At 42.1% G+C, this 14,190-nt stretch overlaps 1 protein-coding gene across 4 annotated transcripts in view; it reads left to right on the top strand.

Moving 5' to 3' along the window:
* Nucleotides 1-2,325: 2,325 nt before the first annotated feature.
* Nucleotides 2,326-14,190, top strand: part of klhdc3l (kelch domain containing 3-like) — a 14,532-nt gene continuing 2,667 nt past the window's right edge. The window contains exons 1-7 of one of the 4 annotated variants that reach the window (XM_032529370.1): nucleotides 2,326-2,583; nucleotides 5,558-5,739; nucleotides 6,201-6,283; nucleotides 6,798-6,876; nucleotides 9,154-9,200; nucleotides 11,085-11,205; nucleotides 13,673-13,865. In XM_032529370.1, the coding sequence (XP_032385261.1) occupies nucleotides 6,269-6,283; nucleotides 6,798-6,876; nucleotides 9,154-9,200; nucleotides 11,085-11,205; nucleotides 13,673-13,865 (455 nt within the window). In that variant the 5' untranslated portion in view covers nucleotides 2,326-2,583; nucleotides 5,558-5,739; nucleotides 6,201-6,268. Of the gene's footprint in view, nucleotides 2,584-5,557; nucleotides 5,751-6,200; nucleotides 6,284-6,797; nucleotides 6,877-9,153; nucleotides 9,201-11,084; nucleotides 11,206-13,672; nucleotides 13,866-14,190 lie in introns of all 4 variants that reach the window. The other 3 variants (XM_032529368.1, XM_032529371.1, XM_032529369.1) reach the window with 3 other exon arrangements.

Genomic DNA, 14,190 nt, shown 5'->3' with positions numbered 1-14,190 from the left:
GGCGTTACCCGTTACTCGTGTGATTTAATGTTATGGGCTTCCCGTTTTAGTCAGATCTATTTTCATATCAACACTGTTCACTGCGTGTGGTCCAGATCGTCACAGGGGTTGTCCTCTGTGCAGTTTACGCTGGGTTTTGTTGTTGTGGTCTTGCCTTTGCCCTGACCTGTTTTTGGACTTTTGGATTTTGCCCTTGTCTTGTTTGCTCCTGTGTTTTTACTTGGCTTTGTTAATAAATCTTGTTTCCATCGCCTGTGACTCCTCATGTCTCTGCATTTGGGCACATCTCCTCAAACTGCTTAACAGTAAGTACCCTTTTTGTGGTACATCCAAGTACACAAAAAGGGTATTGAGTACTTTTTTTTTTTTTTTGTAGGCTACGTTATTGTTAAAAGTGTTTCTGCAGTCTGATTAGCAGACTACAAATCACAGAACAGTCAGAAACAAGTACATAAGTACTGTGAAAAAAAAATTTGTAATCTCGAAATGGTGTAGTCTTTACGATAGTTGTTGTACAACAAGCGACACCCTTCGTTGATTGACGTCGTCCAACCACCAAACGGCCACGCTTCAAGAGTATATGGCTGCCGCGAAGATCACCCTGTCATCGTCCGTCTCATGCGGAGGCGTGTCCAAAAGTAACAAGAGGGTCAAAAAATGCAAAAAAATCGCGAACATTTTTGTTTTTTATTCATTTTTATGATTGCCGGCAATCATACAAATAATAAAAAAAATTTTTTTACTAAACAGGTCCATAGAATAATGGTAGACTATCCATATCTGTATTGATACAAAACACTAGAAATATCATGTTAGTCTATAAAATAAATGCGATTATAGGCAAACTGAAAAAATCCTGCATCCACGAGTTTCTACTTTTCAAAAAAAGCTCCATCTGGCACAAAATACTAATATCTCTCTTTTCAAAGTTGAACGCTACTCACATATCATGCTAATGAATAAAACTGATTTTGGTTTTTAAATATTTAACAAAAAACAGGTCCGTTCTCTAAAAAAATGCAGATGATAGGCAAACAACAAAAAATTCCTCTATAGCTGCATCTTTGATCCAAGTTTAACTGGATCAAAAGCTGCAAGAAGGAATTTACTCTTCCGGACGAGTGTCAAGCATTTGGTTTTGTTTTAAAAAAAAATGTCCCCATCTTCATACAATACAAAAACATAAGAGCGAGTGATAAATTCAACGACCGCCAAGCTGCCGCGATAGTTATGGTAGCAGGACAGGTCCGGACAGAAGGCCGGGGGGGAGAAAATCAATCAGAACCGGCATTCAAGGCCGGGCGGCGAGCGAGTGCAGTCAGCCCAAGAGCGAAGGCCGAGGCCCGGTAGTAGAGAAAACAATAGAACGCAGATTGCTGCCCGGTCCCAGAGACGCCGAAGCATTCATCCACGGCTGTCCCCAGAGAGCAGCCCAGGTCCCCGGAAGTAGACCCAGAGAACCGGCAATTCTGTCCTGGGTCAAGAGACCTGACAGCATTCTGTCCGGGTCCCAGAGAGCCGAACAGCATCTGTCCCCGGTCCCAGAGACCCGGCAGCATCTGTCCTGGGTCCAGAGACCTGACAGCATTCTCGCCGGGTCCCAGAGAGCCGACAGAATTCTGTCCCCGGTCCCAGAGACCCGGCAGCATTATGTCCTGGGTCCAGAGACTGAACATTCTGTCACGGGTCCCAGAGAACTGACAGGCAATTCTGGCCAGGGTCCAAGAGAGCCGACAGCATTCTGTCCCCGGTCCAGAGACCGGCACGCATTCTGTCCTGGGTCCCAGAGAGCCGACAGCCGAGGCGACAGTCGCTCTGCCATGCTGATAAGCACGTTGTATTTGCAGCAATGCCGGGGAAGTGTAAAACAATATAGAATATACAATTAAAAGTCTTGGGAAGCGTGTGTAACATGTTTTTTGTAGTCTTGTTGTGTGTGCAAGATCGTGGATGTGTCCCTCCTCAGGAGGTCAGGAGGTCCTGCGTTAGTGGCAAAATCGGCTGCGTCGCTGATGCAGGTTTCATTCAGATGTAGCTTCTATAAATGGAACAAAACCCGAGCATAACTCAGACAATGAGCAACTATATGTAGCTTATGGCAAACTTGTTAACAGTTTTTTTACGTTTTCAATTGATTGCAACAAATTGGGCACGAATTTACCCGTGACTCGTCTGGAAAATTATTCGTGATTTCGTAACTTTGACCCTCTTGATTACCGTTGGACACCTCAGTATGGAGACGGGACGGATGACATGGGACGCTCCAGGCTGCAGCCATACCCGTCTCCAACGCTTTGACATCCCTGCTCCCAGTTAACAATTTTTGGTTCCCAGCGAACGTTCGTTTTTTGTTGTGGTAACGTTCCCTGAACGTTTGTTTTGGTTGTCTGTTGGTTAATTGGAAGGTATTCTTAACGTTGTGTTGATTTGAATGGGAATGACCGGTCTACTGTCGTTTATCGTATGGAAACAAGTTATTCACAGGACTTTCCAATTAAGAGCTCAAATTTACTGACGACCCTGAATGCAGCACACGCCCGTTTACAGAGAGAGAGACAACAATCCGACGAAGAGAAGCATATCGTAAGTCACAATATGTTAACCGCATTTTTTTACTACATGAAATGCCTGTCACCCACTTTTATAAGTATAAAAAGTTTAGGGCACTGAAAAAGATGCTGTCGTGTGTCTTATAGGCATCGAATAGCGTCAGTATCTACAAAGAAGCTCGAGAAAAGTTCATCTCCTCGTTTCCTCTTCGACTTTACCGTTATTAACGTTGGCGTTATAGCAAGTCTGCGCGCGAGACACTGACGGATGTGACTACCTAGTCATAACTTAATGTTATATCAAGTTAACTCCTAAATATAGGTGGTTGGGTTGTTGCGCTGGAAACCGAGCCGTAAGAAATTAACGGGCCTCATTCCTCCATTCAGGGGTAGTATTGACCGAAAGCGCCGTCTCGACCGCAAATGTTAAGTCACGTTAGCGTCACGTTAGCGTCACTTAAGTATGTATCAAGCCGTTTGAACAGTTTAAAGGTGTAACATGAAAACGTTACCACAGTAACACACATACGTCGTCGCGATGTAATCAGAATGCGGCGGCAATATGTCGTATATCGTTCGTTTGCTCACTGGCACGACGTCCCCGCTCTGGGACTGTATTAAATCAAAATATGAGCCCAATGTGTCATCACACATACTAACTGGAGATACTATGTTTTCTGACAACAATGCTAAATGCCAGTATTGTCTCCTTCTGTTTGTGTTTTGGCCTGTGTGTTGGTATCATAGACAGCATGTATCACATATACCTGTACAAGCTGCCCAGTGTACAACAGTCTATGTGTAGTACAATACTGTATCTGAAGTCTATTTTATATAGACCTTAGTGGTCCCTAATCCTGTACGGAAGGTCCTCTCTTTATATAGACCTTAGTTTCCCCAATACTGTATCTGAAGTCTATTTTATATAGACCTTAGTGTCCCCTAATACTGTATCTGAAGTCTATTTTTATATAGACCTTAGTGGTCCCCTAATACTGTATCTGAAGTCTATTTTATATAGACCTTAGTGGTCCCATAATACTGTATCTGAAGTCTCTATTATATAGACCTTAGTAGTCCCCTAATACTGTATCTGAAGTCTATTTTAATAGACTTATGTCCCATAATACTGTACTGAAGTTTCTTTTTATAGACCTTAGTGGTCCCCTAATACTGTATCTGAAGTCTCTTTATGAGACCTTAGTGGTCCCCTAATACTGTATCTGAAGTCTCTTTATATAGACCTTAGTGGTCCCTAATACTGAATCTCAAGCTCTTTATATAGACGAGTGGCCCTAATACTGTTCGAAGTCTCTTTTATATAGACCTTAGTGGTCCCTAATACTGAATCTCAAGTCTCTTTATATAGACCTTAGTGGTCCCCTATACTGTATCTGAAGTCTCTTTAAATAGACCTTAGTGGTCCTTAATACTGCTCGAAGTCTCTTATATAGACCTTTGGGTCCCGATACTGTATCTGAAATCTATTTTTATATAGACCTTAGTGGTCTCCTAATACTGTATCTGAAGTCTATTTATATAACCCTAGTGTTCCCCTAATACTGTATCTGAAGTCTCTTTATATGACCTTAGTGGTCCCTAATACGTTATCTGAAGTCTATTTATATAGACCTTAGTGCCCCCTAATACTGTATCTGAAGTCTCTTTTATATGGACCTTAGTGGTCCCCTAATACTGTACTGAAGTCTCTTTTATGTAACCTTAGTGGTCCCCTAAACTGTACTGCGTCTCTTTTATATAGACCTTAGTGGCCCTAATACTGTATCTGAGTCTTTTTATATAGACTTAGTGGTCCCCTAATACTGTATCTGACTCTCTTTTATTAGACCTTAGTGGTCCCCTATACTGTATCTGACGTCTCTTTTATATAGACCTTATGTGTCCCAAATACTGTATCTGAAGTCTCTTTATATAGACCTTAGTGGTCCCCAATACTGTATCTGAAGTCTCTTTTATATAGACCTTAGTGGTCCCCTAATCCTGTATCTGAATGTCTATTTTAATAGACCTTGTGGTCCCTAATACTGTATCTGACGTCTCTTTTATATAGACCTTAGTGGTCCCCTAATCTGTATCTGAAGTCTCTTTTATATAGACCTTAGGGTCCCCTAATACTGTATCTGAATTCTATTTTTTATAGACCTTAGTGGTCCCTAATACTGTAATCTGAAGTCTCTTTTATATAGACCTTAGTGGTCCCCTAATACTGTATCTGACGTCTATTTTATATAGACCTTAGTGGTCCCCTAATACACACATCCACAACTTCTAATGTCACATCATTATTTCACTTAATGTAGGATGCCCACTGTAGTTGAGATTAGTCTTAGGGTTGACTCTAGTGTTTGCCAAAAGTCTTTTAAAATACAACCCAAAGATGAATAATGATGACTGTATGGTTAAAAGGAGCCAACTGCGTTAGAATATTTTGCCACTGGAGAGCTTTTTTCCCCCGAGCCACGCTTCACAGTCTTTCTATGGCAGTGTATTTCTCCCCCCACACCAGGGCCTGTGGGTCTAAAGCAGTCCCAGCTGAACACCAATAGGAGCCAAGCTCTCTACACCCGTAAGCTAACACTGTCCTCTACTGTATAACACCCAATGGCTCGCCGTGCCATATGGCAGGCTTGTCATTGTATGAGGCTTCACCAGCTGGATCATAGTTTTCTTCTATTCCTGTTCCGAGATCCATAACGTCGACTTACAAGGCACCTGAAGGTCGTTTTCTCATCGGGATTGTTTTTTATAGAGTGCTGAAGCAGGGTGTCCCCTGGAAGTTGTTTGCTGGTATACATGGTGGATTTGAGCCACAGGGTGTTTTTGGAGGGGAAGTTAGACAGACAGGCTGTGGTTTTATTGTTACAGACCTCCACTGGGAAATGACTATTGTATGAGGAATATGGCAGTTGGACACTACTTTTCCCAACTTTTACAGTTAGACTAATGACCCCAAACCAATGTACTTCATATCTAATTGATATTTTTAGAAAATGGTCCAGTGAGAGCAGCTGATGCAAGCTATGAGTCACAGTAGTCCTTGCCTGTGGACTCGGCTCCTCCAGGACAGCCAGGCCCCATGTGACCGCTACAAGCATGCCTGCTGCAGCTACGGTGGACATGTCTACATCCTGGGAGGGAGAGACAGCAGCACTTTGAGGGACTTCTGGAGGTACAGCGTGGGTAAGGGCTAAACACACATTTGACTTTAGTGCCAACAAGTTGGGCTTTTACTACTGGATGACATTATCCCATGAAGGGATAATGTAGAGCGGGGCGGTTGTTACAGCCAATACAACCCCGACAGGGTGATAAGGACTTGAATCAGTGCTTATTACATATATTGATATAAATGGGAGTTTTTTTAAATTTAAATCTGATTGTATTGCTTCCTTGGCTTCTTTAGGAATATTTATGTTGACATTTATGTCCTCATTCATCTCGTTTTCCTTCTGTTATCAAGAAAATAACAGACCGTATTCTACATTAGAGTTCAACCAAGCCATGTAATAATACTGCATTTCATATGATGCATTATACATGTAGAAAGCTGCCCTGTATGAAAAAAGAAAACAAAGGTGAGCTGTGTTGCATGATCTCTGGCTAAACATGTCATTCTGTGCAACATTTAAGTTTGTGACGAGTGGACAGAGTTAAACTGCACCAGTGATGCTGCACCAGAAGAACTAGAAGGACATTCTATGGTGGCTCATGAGGTACACACTTTCAAGCTTTAAATGGCATAAAAACAGGGTTTCCACAGGGTCTCAAAAACGTCTAAAATACCAGGCCTTAAAGAGTCTTAAATACCCTAAAGTGTTTTAGGTTTTAAATCTACGTCTATGCAACGCTACCTCAACGTGTTAATTTCTTTTAAATTATGTAGTGTTGTCTTTCTTTCTTTCGCTATTGCCAATATAATTTCGCTGTGTTACGACTACAAATGAGACCAACTTACATTGCAGCCATTCAGCTTTGGCGTTGGTGCCAGTCTCTTTCAGATTGTACCCCAGACATAAAACAGACTTTATTCTTGGCTTATACTTAGCTTGAAAAACACTGAATTTAGGGCTTAGTGTATTCATAATGGTCTTAAAAAGGCTTGAATTTGCCTTGGTGAAACCTGCAGGAACCCTGAAAAAGCATATGAAAGCTTCTATCTTTGTTCACATCCCACAAATTAGTGTGTCAGTGTGTCAGGAACACGTTTACCAGCTCTGACCTTTTCAGGGCTTCCTGTACGTGTTTGGAGGCATGCTGGATTCTGCGTACAACGAGCAGAGATGCCCCCTCTGGGTATTTGACATCGGTGAGTCTGACTGTGGAGGTGCATGCACGATACAACTTAACATCAGCGCTTGTCTGCAAATGCTCAGGCTCGAAGGACAGAACTTGTTGCATGTCAACTCAAGGGTTTGCGTGCAATAGTGTCCCAAATTTCACCATGGTCCACACCAAGACCCACCAATGGGTTGGGGTTAGGCATTTGACATTGAGTGGTTATGGTTAGGATAGCCGATTGGTTGGGGGATAGGACCTGTACAAATGGGGTTACGCTGCGGGGAATTTGGGACATTAAACTGCGACTGCAGCCCCCGTCTCTGCGCCCCAGTGAAAATATAGTTCTCAACTGTAGGTGAAGCCGGTAAAAAGTTTGCCCGACCTTACATTTAGCTGTGAATACAATTTTTAAAATAAGGATAAGTAACTGTACAATCAAAAAGTAACATAAAAATGGCATTTACACTGAAAAAATACTAATCCTGTGGTAAATTGTCTGCGGTGAGCTGTGACACAAACAGGACATGCAGGACAGTACCAAAACATGGGACGTAATGATTCAGTGTCATGTTACACGCTCTGCACACAGGAAACTGTTGAAGAACATGTTTATATGTCCCACTTGTGTTGTGAAAGCCCTCACCTCATGCCAAGGCCGATGGTTGGGCGTTTCCAGGAAGCTGTTGGAGTGCAACAACTGGCACAAAAAAAAAATCATATTCAAACAGCACACTGAACCCAGATAGGCAAGGCAAATTTATTTATAGAGAAGCTTGTCATACAGTCATTCAAAGGGCTTTAGAGACAGAAACAGATATACAATAAGACACATTTTATAAAGGTGCCACAAAGTTTAAAAGAAATAGTAAAGTCCCTTCAAACAAGACTAATTTTTTAATTTAATTTTTAATCTGTTTATTGATCCCCAATGGGGAAATTACAATTTACACTCTGTGTCCACACTTTGTTAGTTATCACACACAGTCCTGAACTACACACACACATGCTCAGGATCTGTACATGCACTAATGGAGAGATGTCAGGGTGGGGGGGCTGCCAGCCGAACCAGCTGAGCGGTTGGGGGGTACGGTGCCTTGCTCAAGAGCACCTGGCAGTGCCCAGGAGGTGAAGTGACATCTCTCCAGCCACCAATCCACACTCCGTACTTTTTGGTCTTGAACCAGTGACCCTCCGGTCCCCAACCCAACTCCCTACGGACTGAGCTACTGCCACCCCTAATTAAAAGCACTGGAGAAAAGAACGGTCTTTAATCTACTCAATAAGCATATCGGCAATCTAGTGGTGATGGCGCAGTGGACATGACCCATGCCTTTGGTGTGGGAGACCCGGGTTTGATTCCCACTGCGATACATCGACCAATGTGTCCCTGAGCAAGACACTTAACCCCTAGCTGCTCCAGAGGCGTGCAACCTCTGATATATATATATATATATATATATATATATATATATATATATAGCCATTGTAAGTCGCTTTGGATAACTGCGTCAGCTTAATGACACGTATTGTAATGTTTTTAGGGCCCAGACCACTGAAAGACTTATAGGCAACATGTAGGGCCTTGTAATCGATTTTAAATTTACCCTAACAGGGATTTCAGAATTTGAGTAAAGTGCTCTCTCCTCTTGGTGTCAGAAATCTAGCAGCAGCATTTTGAATGAGTTGGAGCTGTTGTATGGTCTTCACTAGTAAGAAGCGCATTACAGTAGTCTACCCAACAAGAAATAATGATCTTATTAAATATATACTGTGGTGTGTGTGTGTGTGTGTGTGTGTGTGTGTGTGTGTGTGTGTGTGTGTGTGTGTGTGTGTGTGTGTGTGTGTGTGTGTGTGTGTGTGTGCACCCAAAACAACAAGCACCCCACATAATATGAAAATGTAAATTGCTGCAACACTATGTAATTTTACACAGATCAAATGATAATTTATCAACTAAAATAAAACATACTGAAATTAAGAATTAAGCACACACACGACATTGTTAAATCTGAGAACAGGGCCTAGTGAAAGGGGAGTTAGGTAACGAAAAATGTATCTTTGGGAGTCTGTAATTGTTGCTTTGGTTGTCGATTAAGCAACTAATCAGTTATTTTTGTCCGAGTCAACAAAGATTCCTTGAGTGGTTTTTTTTCATCCTTTTTCGTGCTGAATGGCTTATATTAAAGAAACAAATCAGAACATCTGTCGTAACAATAAGATTCGAAGTGAAGCTCAACATCTGTAGCTCCTTACTGTCACATGAGCTCTACTTTGTTTTCATATTCCTTTGTTGCGTGTGTTTCAGCGAAGCAGAAGTGGGTGCCCTGCCAGGGAAAGACCAGCTCCCCCCAGGTACAGAACAGCCTTTCATATGAAAGTCATTTGAAGTATTTCCAGATGATCTCAAGCCACTCTGGTTTCCCCGTGCCAAGTTTCTGTGTCAGTGTTCCTCCTGACAACACCTGTAAAAGATTAGATCCTGTTTTAAATACATAAAACAAAACAAAAAAGAGAAACGAATGACACGTTTTGCACGTGTACTCGTAAAAAACCTTTTCGTTTTTTGTAGTTTCTTTTTGTACATTTCAGCAGGAAACTCAAACATCAGAAAAAAAGACATCACTAGGGTTGGTTCTTTAATGGACTCATTTGGAATCGTTTGGGGGGATTTGGCTTTCAAATCTGATCATTGGATCCAAGTTTAATATACCGATGATACCAAAATTTAAGATTTGGTTTCCGCAGCGCTAGGTGCTTGTTGTGCTGCAGCCATGGAGCACAGTTAGCTCTAGTATGGCTTTATTTTGCATTGAAAAAGCTCTGTAACACTGCAACCCACCATTGAATCAAAATCAAACCTTCTTATCAGTGAAATAAGACTGTGACAACTCCACCCCTCGAAGAATCAGCATCTCCATTCTGATTGATGAGAACCGGAATCCACAAGAAGAATCGGAACTGGAATCGTTAAAATCCAAACAATGCCCGACCCTAGACCCTAGACCCAGTATTGACCCAAAAGCAAAAACATCATTAATTGATGAGTGATTTCATGTTTATCTTCAAAAACGTCACGTGTTTGTATGACAAAGAACTGTAACTGCGTCCAGGACGTCCAGCGTTTCTGAAGAGGAATTTCAAGTATGAATTTGTTCTCAACATGCAAATCAGAGAATTATCAGCTCCCCGTTGTCTTGAACACAGCATGGCCTGTTCAGTTCAGTACTGAGTACCCTGCTCAGTGTGCACACAGAGAGCCCCCAAATTCACGCTGACATCAGATCTGAAATTCTGGTGGCTCCATGAAACCTCTGAAAGAAATATAGAAACTTTAAAGGATACTTGCAGGGGTTGTTCAACCTAGACTATATTTTCCCATGTTTTTCTGTCTAAGTAACTGATGGGAACAAAAATCTTTGTATTAAGTGAGCCCAAACAGGCTGCAATGGAACAATGTGAAAGTGTGCACCGTCAATGTCCTTCCACTAAAACTACTTTTTACCACTGACATTATGGAAAGGATCCCTACAGAGATAGGCCTCTCTGTTAAGATCCTTTTAGTTTAACATGAAACAGCCCCGAAATCACCATCACCCAACGCAGCAGACTCCATTTAAATAAACAGTATTTTTTTTATCTTTGTTGAAGTCACTTCATGCAAAGTGGACAGAAACAAATCAAATCAATCACAAGCCGTCTTGGTTCATCTTTCCATTCTTCCAACAATCACTGCTCCGGTCTGGTTGAAATAAACCCTTAATTCACCCATTTACATGTGGAGATATGCTGCTCTATACACGCTAAAAGTAGTGATTATTTAAATGGAGTCTGGTTGGTTTGGCAATGGCGATTTCAGAGCTGTTTCAAGTCATGGAGAAAAATAGGATTTTACTCTTTAACAATAAGGTCTATCTCTGTATTAATCTGAGCCTGTTAGTGGCAAAAACACAATTTTTGAGTGGACGAAAAATTAATGACGCACATTTGCCCTAAAGGGTTACAAAACAGTCTGGTTTACTGCTGCTGGTTACAGTGTTCTTGCTCAATACTGGACCAGTTTCAATAATTTGTGTTCCCATTAGTCACTTAGACACCAATGCACAGGTAAGTAAAGTCCATGTGGAGACTGAGGGTTTTGAAGTTTCAAGTTGCTGGTGATAATAAAGTCCTGTTTCTTTTGTTTGATAGCCCGTTATCTCGATGTTTGTGTCTTCTTGGGTGTGTTTGTGCGTGCAGAGCCGAATGCCAACCAACAGAAAGGGACACAGTGCTGTGCTGCTCGGGTCTGCCATGCTGCTGTATGGAGGGTTATTGGACATCAAAGGATCCTCGCAGGACTTTTGGAGTTTGGATTTTGGTAAGTTTAAAGTGGCTTTTATCATAAAAAACACTCATGGATGCACCCAGTACCGCCGCCACATGCCACTACCGCTGCGATGACATCATCAACGCCATCACCACCTATTTTTGTGAATGTAACCGAGTCAACCTTTAGTTTAAAAGCATATTTAGGACAGAAGCACCACTTTTAAGATTTACCGTATTCTCGTTTTGGGTCAAACGGCTTTTTGAATGGGAGAGATAGGGGCCCTACTATGATAGCATCAAAATAGCTAATAAACACTACACTGAAAACACTGAAACTTTGCTGAAAGTCTCACCAGGGGACCTACACATGAACCCAGCATTGAGAACATTGTTTGTGTTCAGAGTTAACTCAAAAATAAAAGGTTTTGACCGACTTACTTGAGCAGTTGGTTTTTCCGGTCGCTGCCACACCAACAATGTTCTCAATGCTCGAGTTCATGTGTAGATACTTGAGCAAGGTTTCATGTTGTGTCGAGTCTTCTTAGTGTTTTAAAAATAGCTATATTGATGCTACCTAGGTCACCCATTCAAAAGGCCATTTGACCCAAAACAAGAATATGGTAAATCTTAAAAGTGGAGCTTCTGTCCTAAATACACTTTTAAACTAAAGTGTGACTCAGGTACATTCACAAAATAACCTAGGTTGCATTTTGGCCAGAGTTACGCTTTAAGGCACCCTGCCATACTCGCTCTAACTTACGCTACTCTCGTAAGGGGGTTGCGATATACTGTTGTACTGAGGGAATTTCTTGCTTTTCAACCGGGGTAAAAAAACAAATCAAATAGTCCCAGGTCAACCCAGTGTGTTGTTGTTTTTTGTACATATTGTATTATTCATGTTATCAGCCATTAGTGCAGCGTAAATAGTCAGTAAAAACAAGACCAATCCACAGTAAAACACACGCAGCCTCTCTCCATCTTTTATTTGTTGATGTTGGAACTACATCTGCAAATATTAATCAATTAGTTGATTAGTTGTCACCTATTCCATCCATCCATCCATTCATCTTCTTCCGCTTATCCGGTATCAGGTCGCGGGGGCAGCAGCTCCAGCAGGGGACCCCAAACTTCCCTTTCCCGAGCCACATCAACCAGCTCCGACTGGGGGATCCCGAGGGCGTTCCCAGGCCATGTTGGAGATATAATCCCTCCACCTAGTCCTGGGTCTTCCCCGAGGCCTCCTCCCAGCTGAACCCTAACCCTAACCCTCCCTAGGGATGGGGCCCAGGGGGCATTCTTACCACATTAAATCCAGTTATTTTGGAGTCACTTTGTTTAAAAAAGGAAAATATTCCCTTATTGCAACTTGGGGAGTGGGTGGGGATTAGCGACAGTTAGTCATTAAGGCTAGCCTAACAAGTCAGACCCACATCATCAAGATGTTGGATCTGGCAACCCACCATCTGCTGGGCTCAATCCGAGGGGCGGGATAAATGGTTGTCTTTCAAATACTCTCTGCACGCAATAGGATTGCGCTCCAACCAACCAGAGCAACGCTGTGGACAAAGAACAAAAGGACATAGAAATGAAAGTGTTGCGTCATTATGCAACATCACACAAAGCTTAGCTTAAGGATGGAACTAGAAGTGAAGCACTTCCTGTTTCTTCCCTTAAAGTGACAATTCACAAAATGAACACCAAAGGTCCCAAAGCAATGCAAACATATCTGGCTCCATAACACACCATGGGATTGGCTGGACCAGAATTTGGTTTTTCCGGCTCGCAAGCCTCTGACCCTTCTTTGTGTAACTAGTCTTTCTCAGAAGGGTGGTATCTTTAAAAGCCTTAGTCTGGTTTCTCATCTCCCCTGCACAATGTTTTACCTTGAATCAAGCCTTATTTGAAGTATTATGTTAGTTTGTTTTAATTAAGTGTGAATATATTAAACTAAGTTGTCTTCACACAGCGGGGGGGCAATACAGAAGGCATAGGATTGTCATTTAAAACCGACGCTGGCAGCTTACAAAAAGACGGCAAGTGTGAACATAGCCTATGACTAACGCTTACATTACAGTAACTGGGCATTAACTGTGCAACACTGTACACACGGTATACTGGTGTGTGTGTGTGTGTGTGTGTGTCTGCGTTCATGCGTGTGTGCTAAAAATGAATGATGACCCTGCTCCCCACATTTCAAATCCTCCATTAGTACTGCATGTCTAGTTTTGCTTTTATTATATAATATTTTAGTCATGTTTCAACGTTGGTCCAGAACAGCACCAAAATATGCAAGTAGGGCTGCGGTTGAAAAGCAAGAATGGCAGGGTGCCGTGTGGTCACGCAAGGAGAACGAGCCGTAACGGAGAGCAGCGTATGAGTGAGGACAAGAGAGAGGAAAAAGAGATAGCAAAGATGATGTAACTCTCCACACAGGAAACTGATGAAGAATGTGTTAATATGTTGCAATTGTTTAAAGTAATTAATATGGAAGTGCTTGCATTTTGTGTGTGTGACAGATTCCATGGCTTGGTCTCTGCTGAATGGCTCCCAGCAGCAGGGCCCTTTGGGCCCCGGCCCCAGACACAGCCACTCAGCCGTGGGCAGCCACGGCTGCATGTACCTATTCGGGGGCCTGAAAGGCTTGCAGGAGCAGAGGGACTTCTGGAAGTGGAGCTCCACCAGCAACACGTGGAGTTCCCTCAAAAACAAGTGAGAAGATATTTCATCTCTCAGTTTGTCCTTTTGGGCAAATCTCCACGGCTAAATACGGTATTAGTTATAGTTATTACAGTTAATACACAATACACAGATATTGCAAAAGATATTGATGGTTCCTTGAGAACTTCCACTGTTATTACAGTTTATTGCCAAATGTTTAGCACAAGACAAAATCATTTAGTTTTTGACTCTGTTAATATGAGAATAGCAATGCTTTAAGAGGGCAGAGAGACACTGCATTCATTCAATATGGGAGGTTAACTATCCTCACATGATTTCAAAGTAATCTCTAATCTGTGGTACAGAGTTTTAAGGT

Source organism: Etheostoma spectabile, chromosome 11, assembly GCF_008692095.1.
Source record: "Etheostoma spectabile isolate EspeVRDwgs_2016 chromosome 11, UIUC_Espe_1.0, whole genome shotgun sequence".
In the NCBI taxonomy this organism is placed as follows: Eukaryota; Metazoa; Chordata; class Actinopteri; order Perciformes; family Percidae; genus Etheostoma; species Etheostoma spectabile.
The sequence above is the reverse complement of the archived record's forward strand: the minus strand, read 5'-3'. Positions and strand labels throughout refer to the sequence as shown.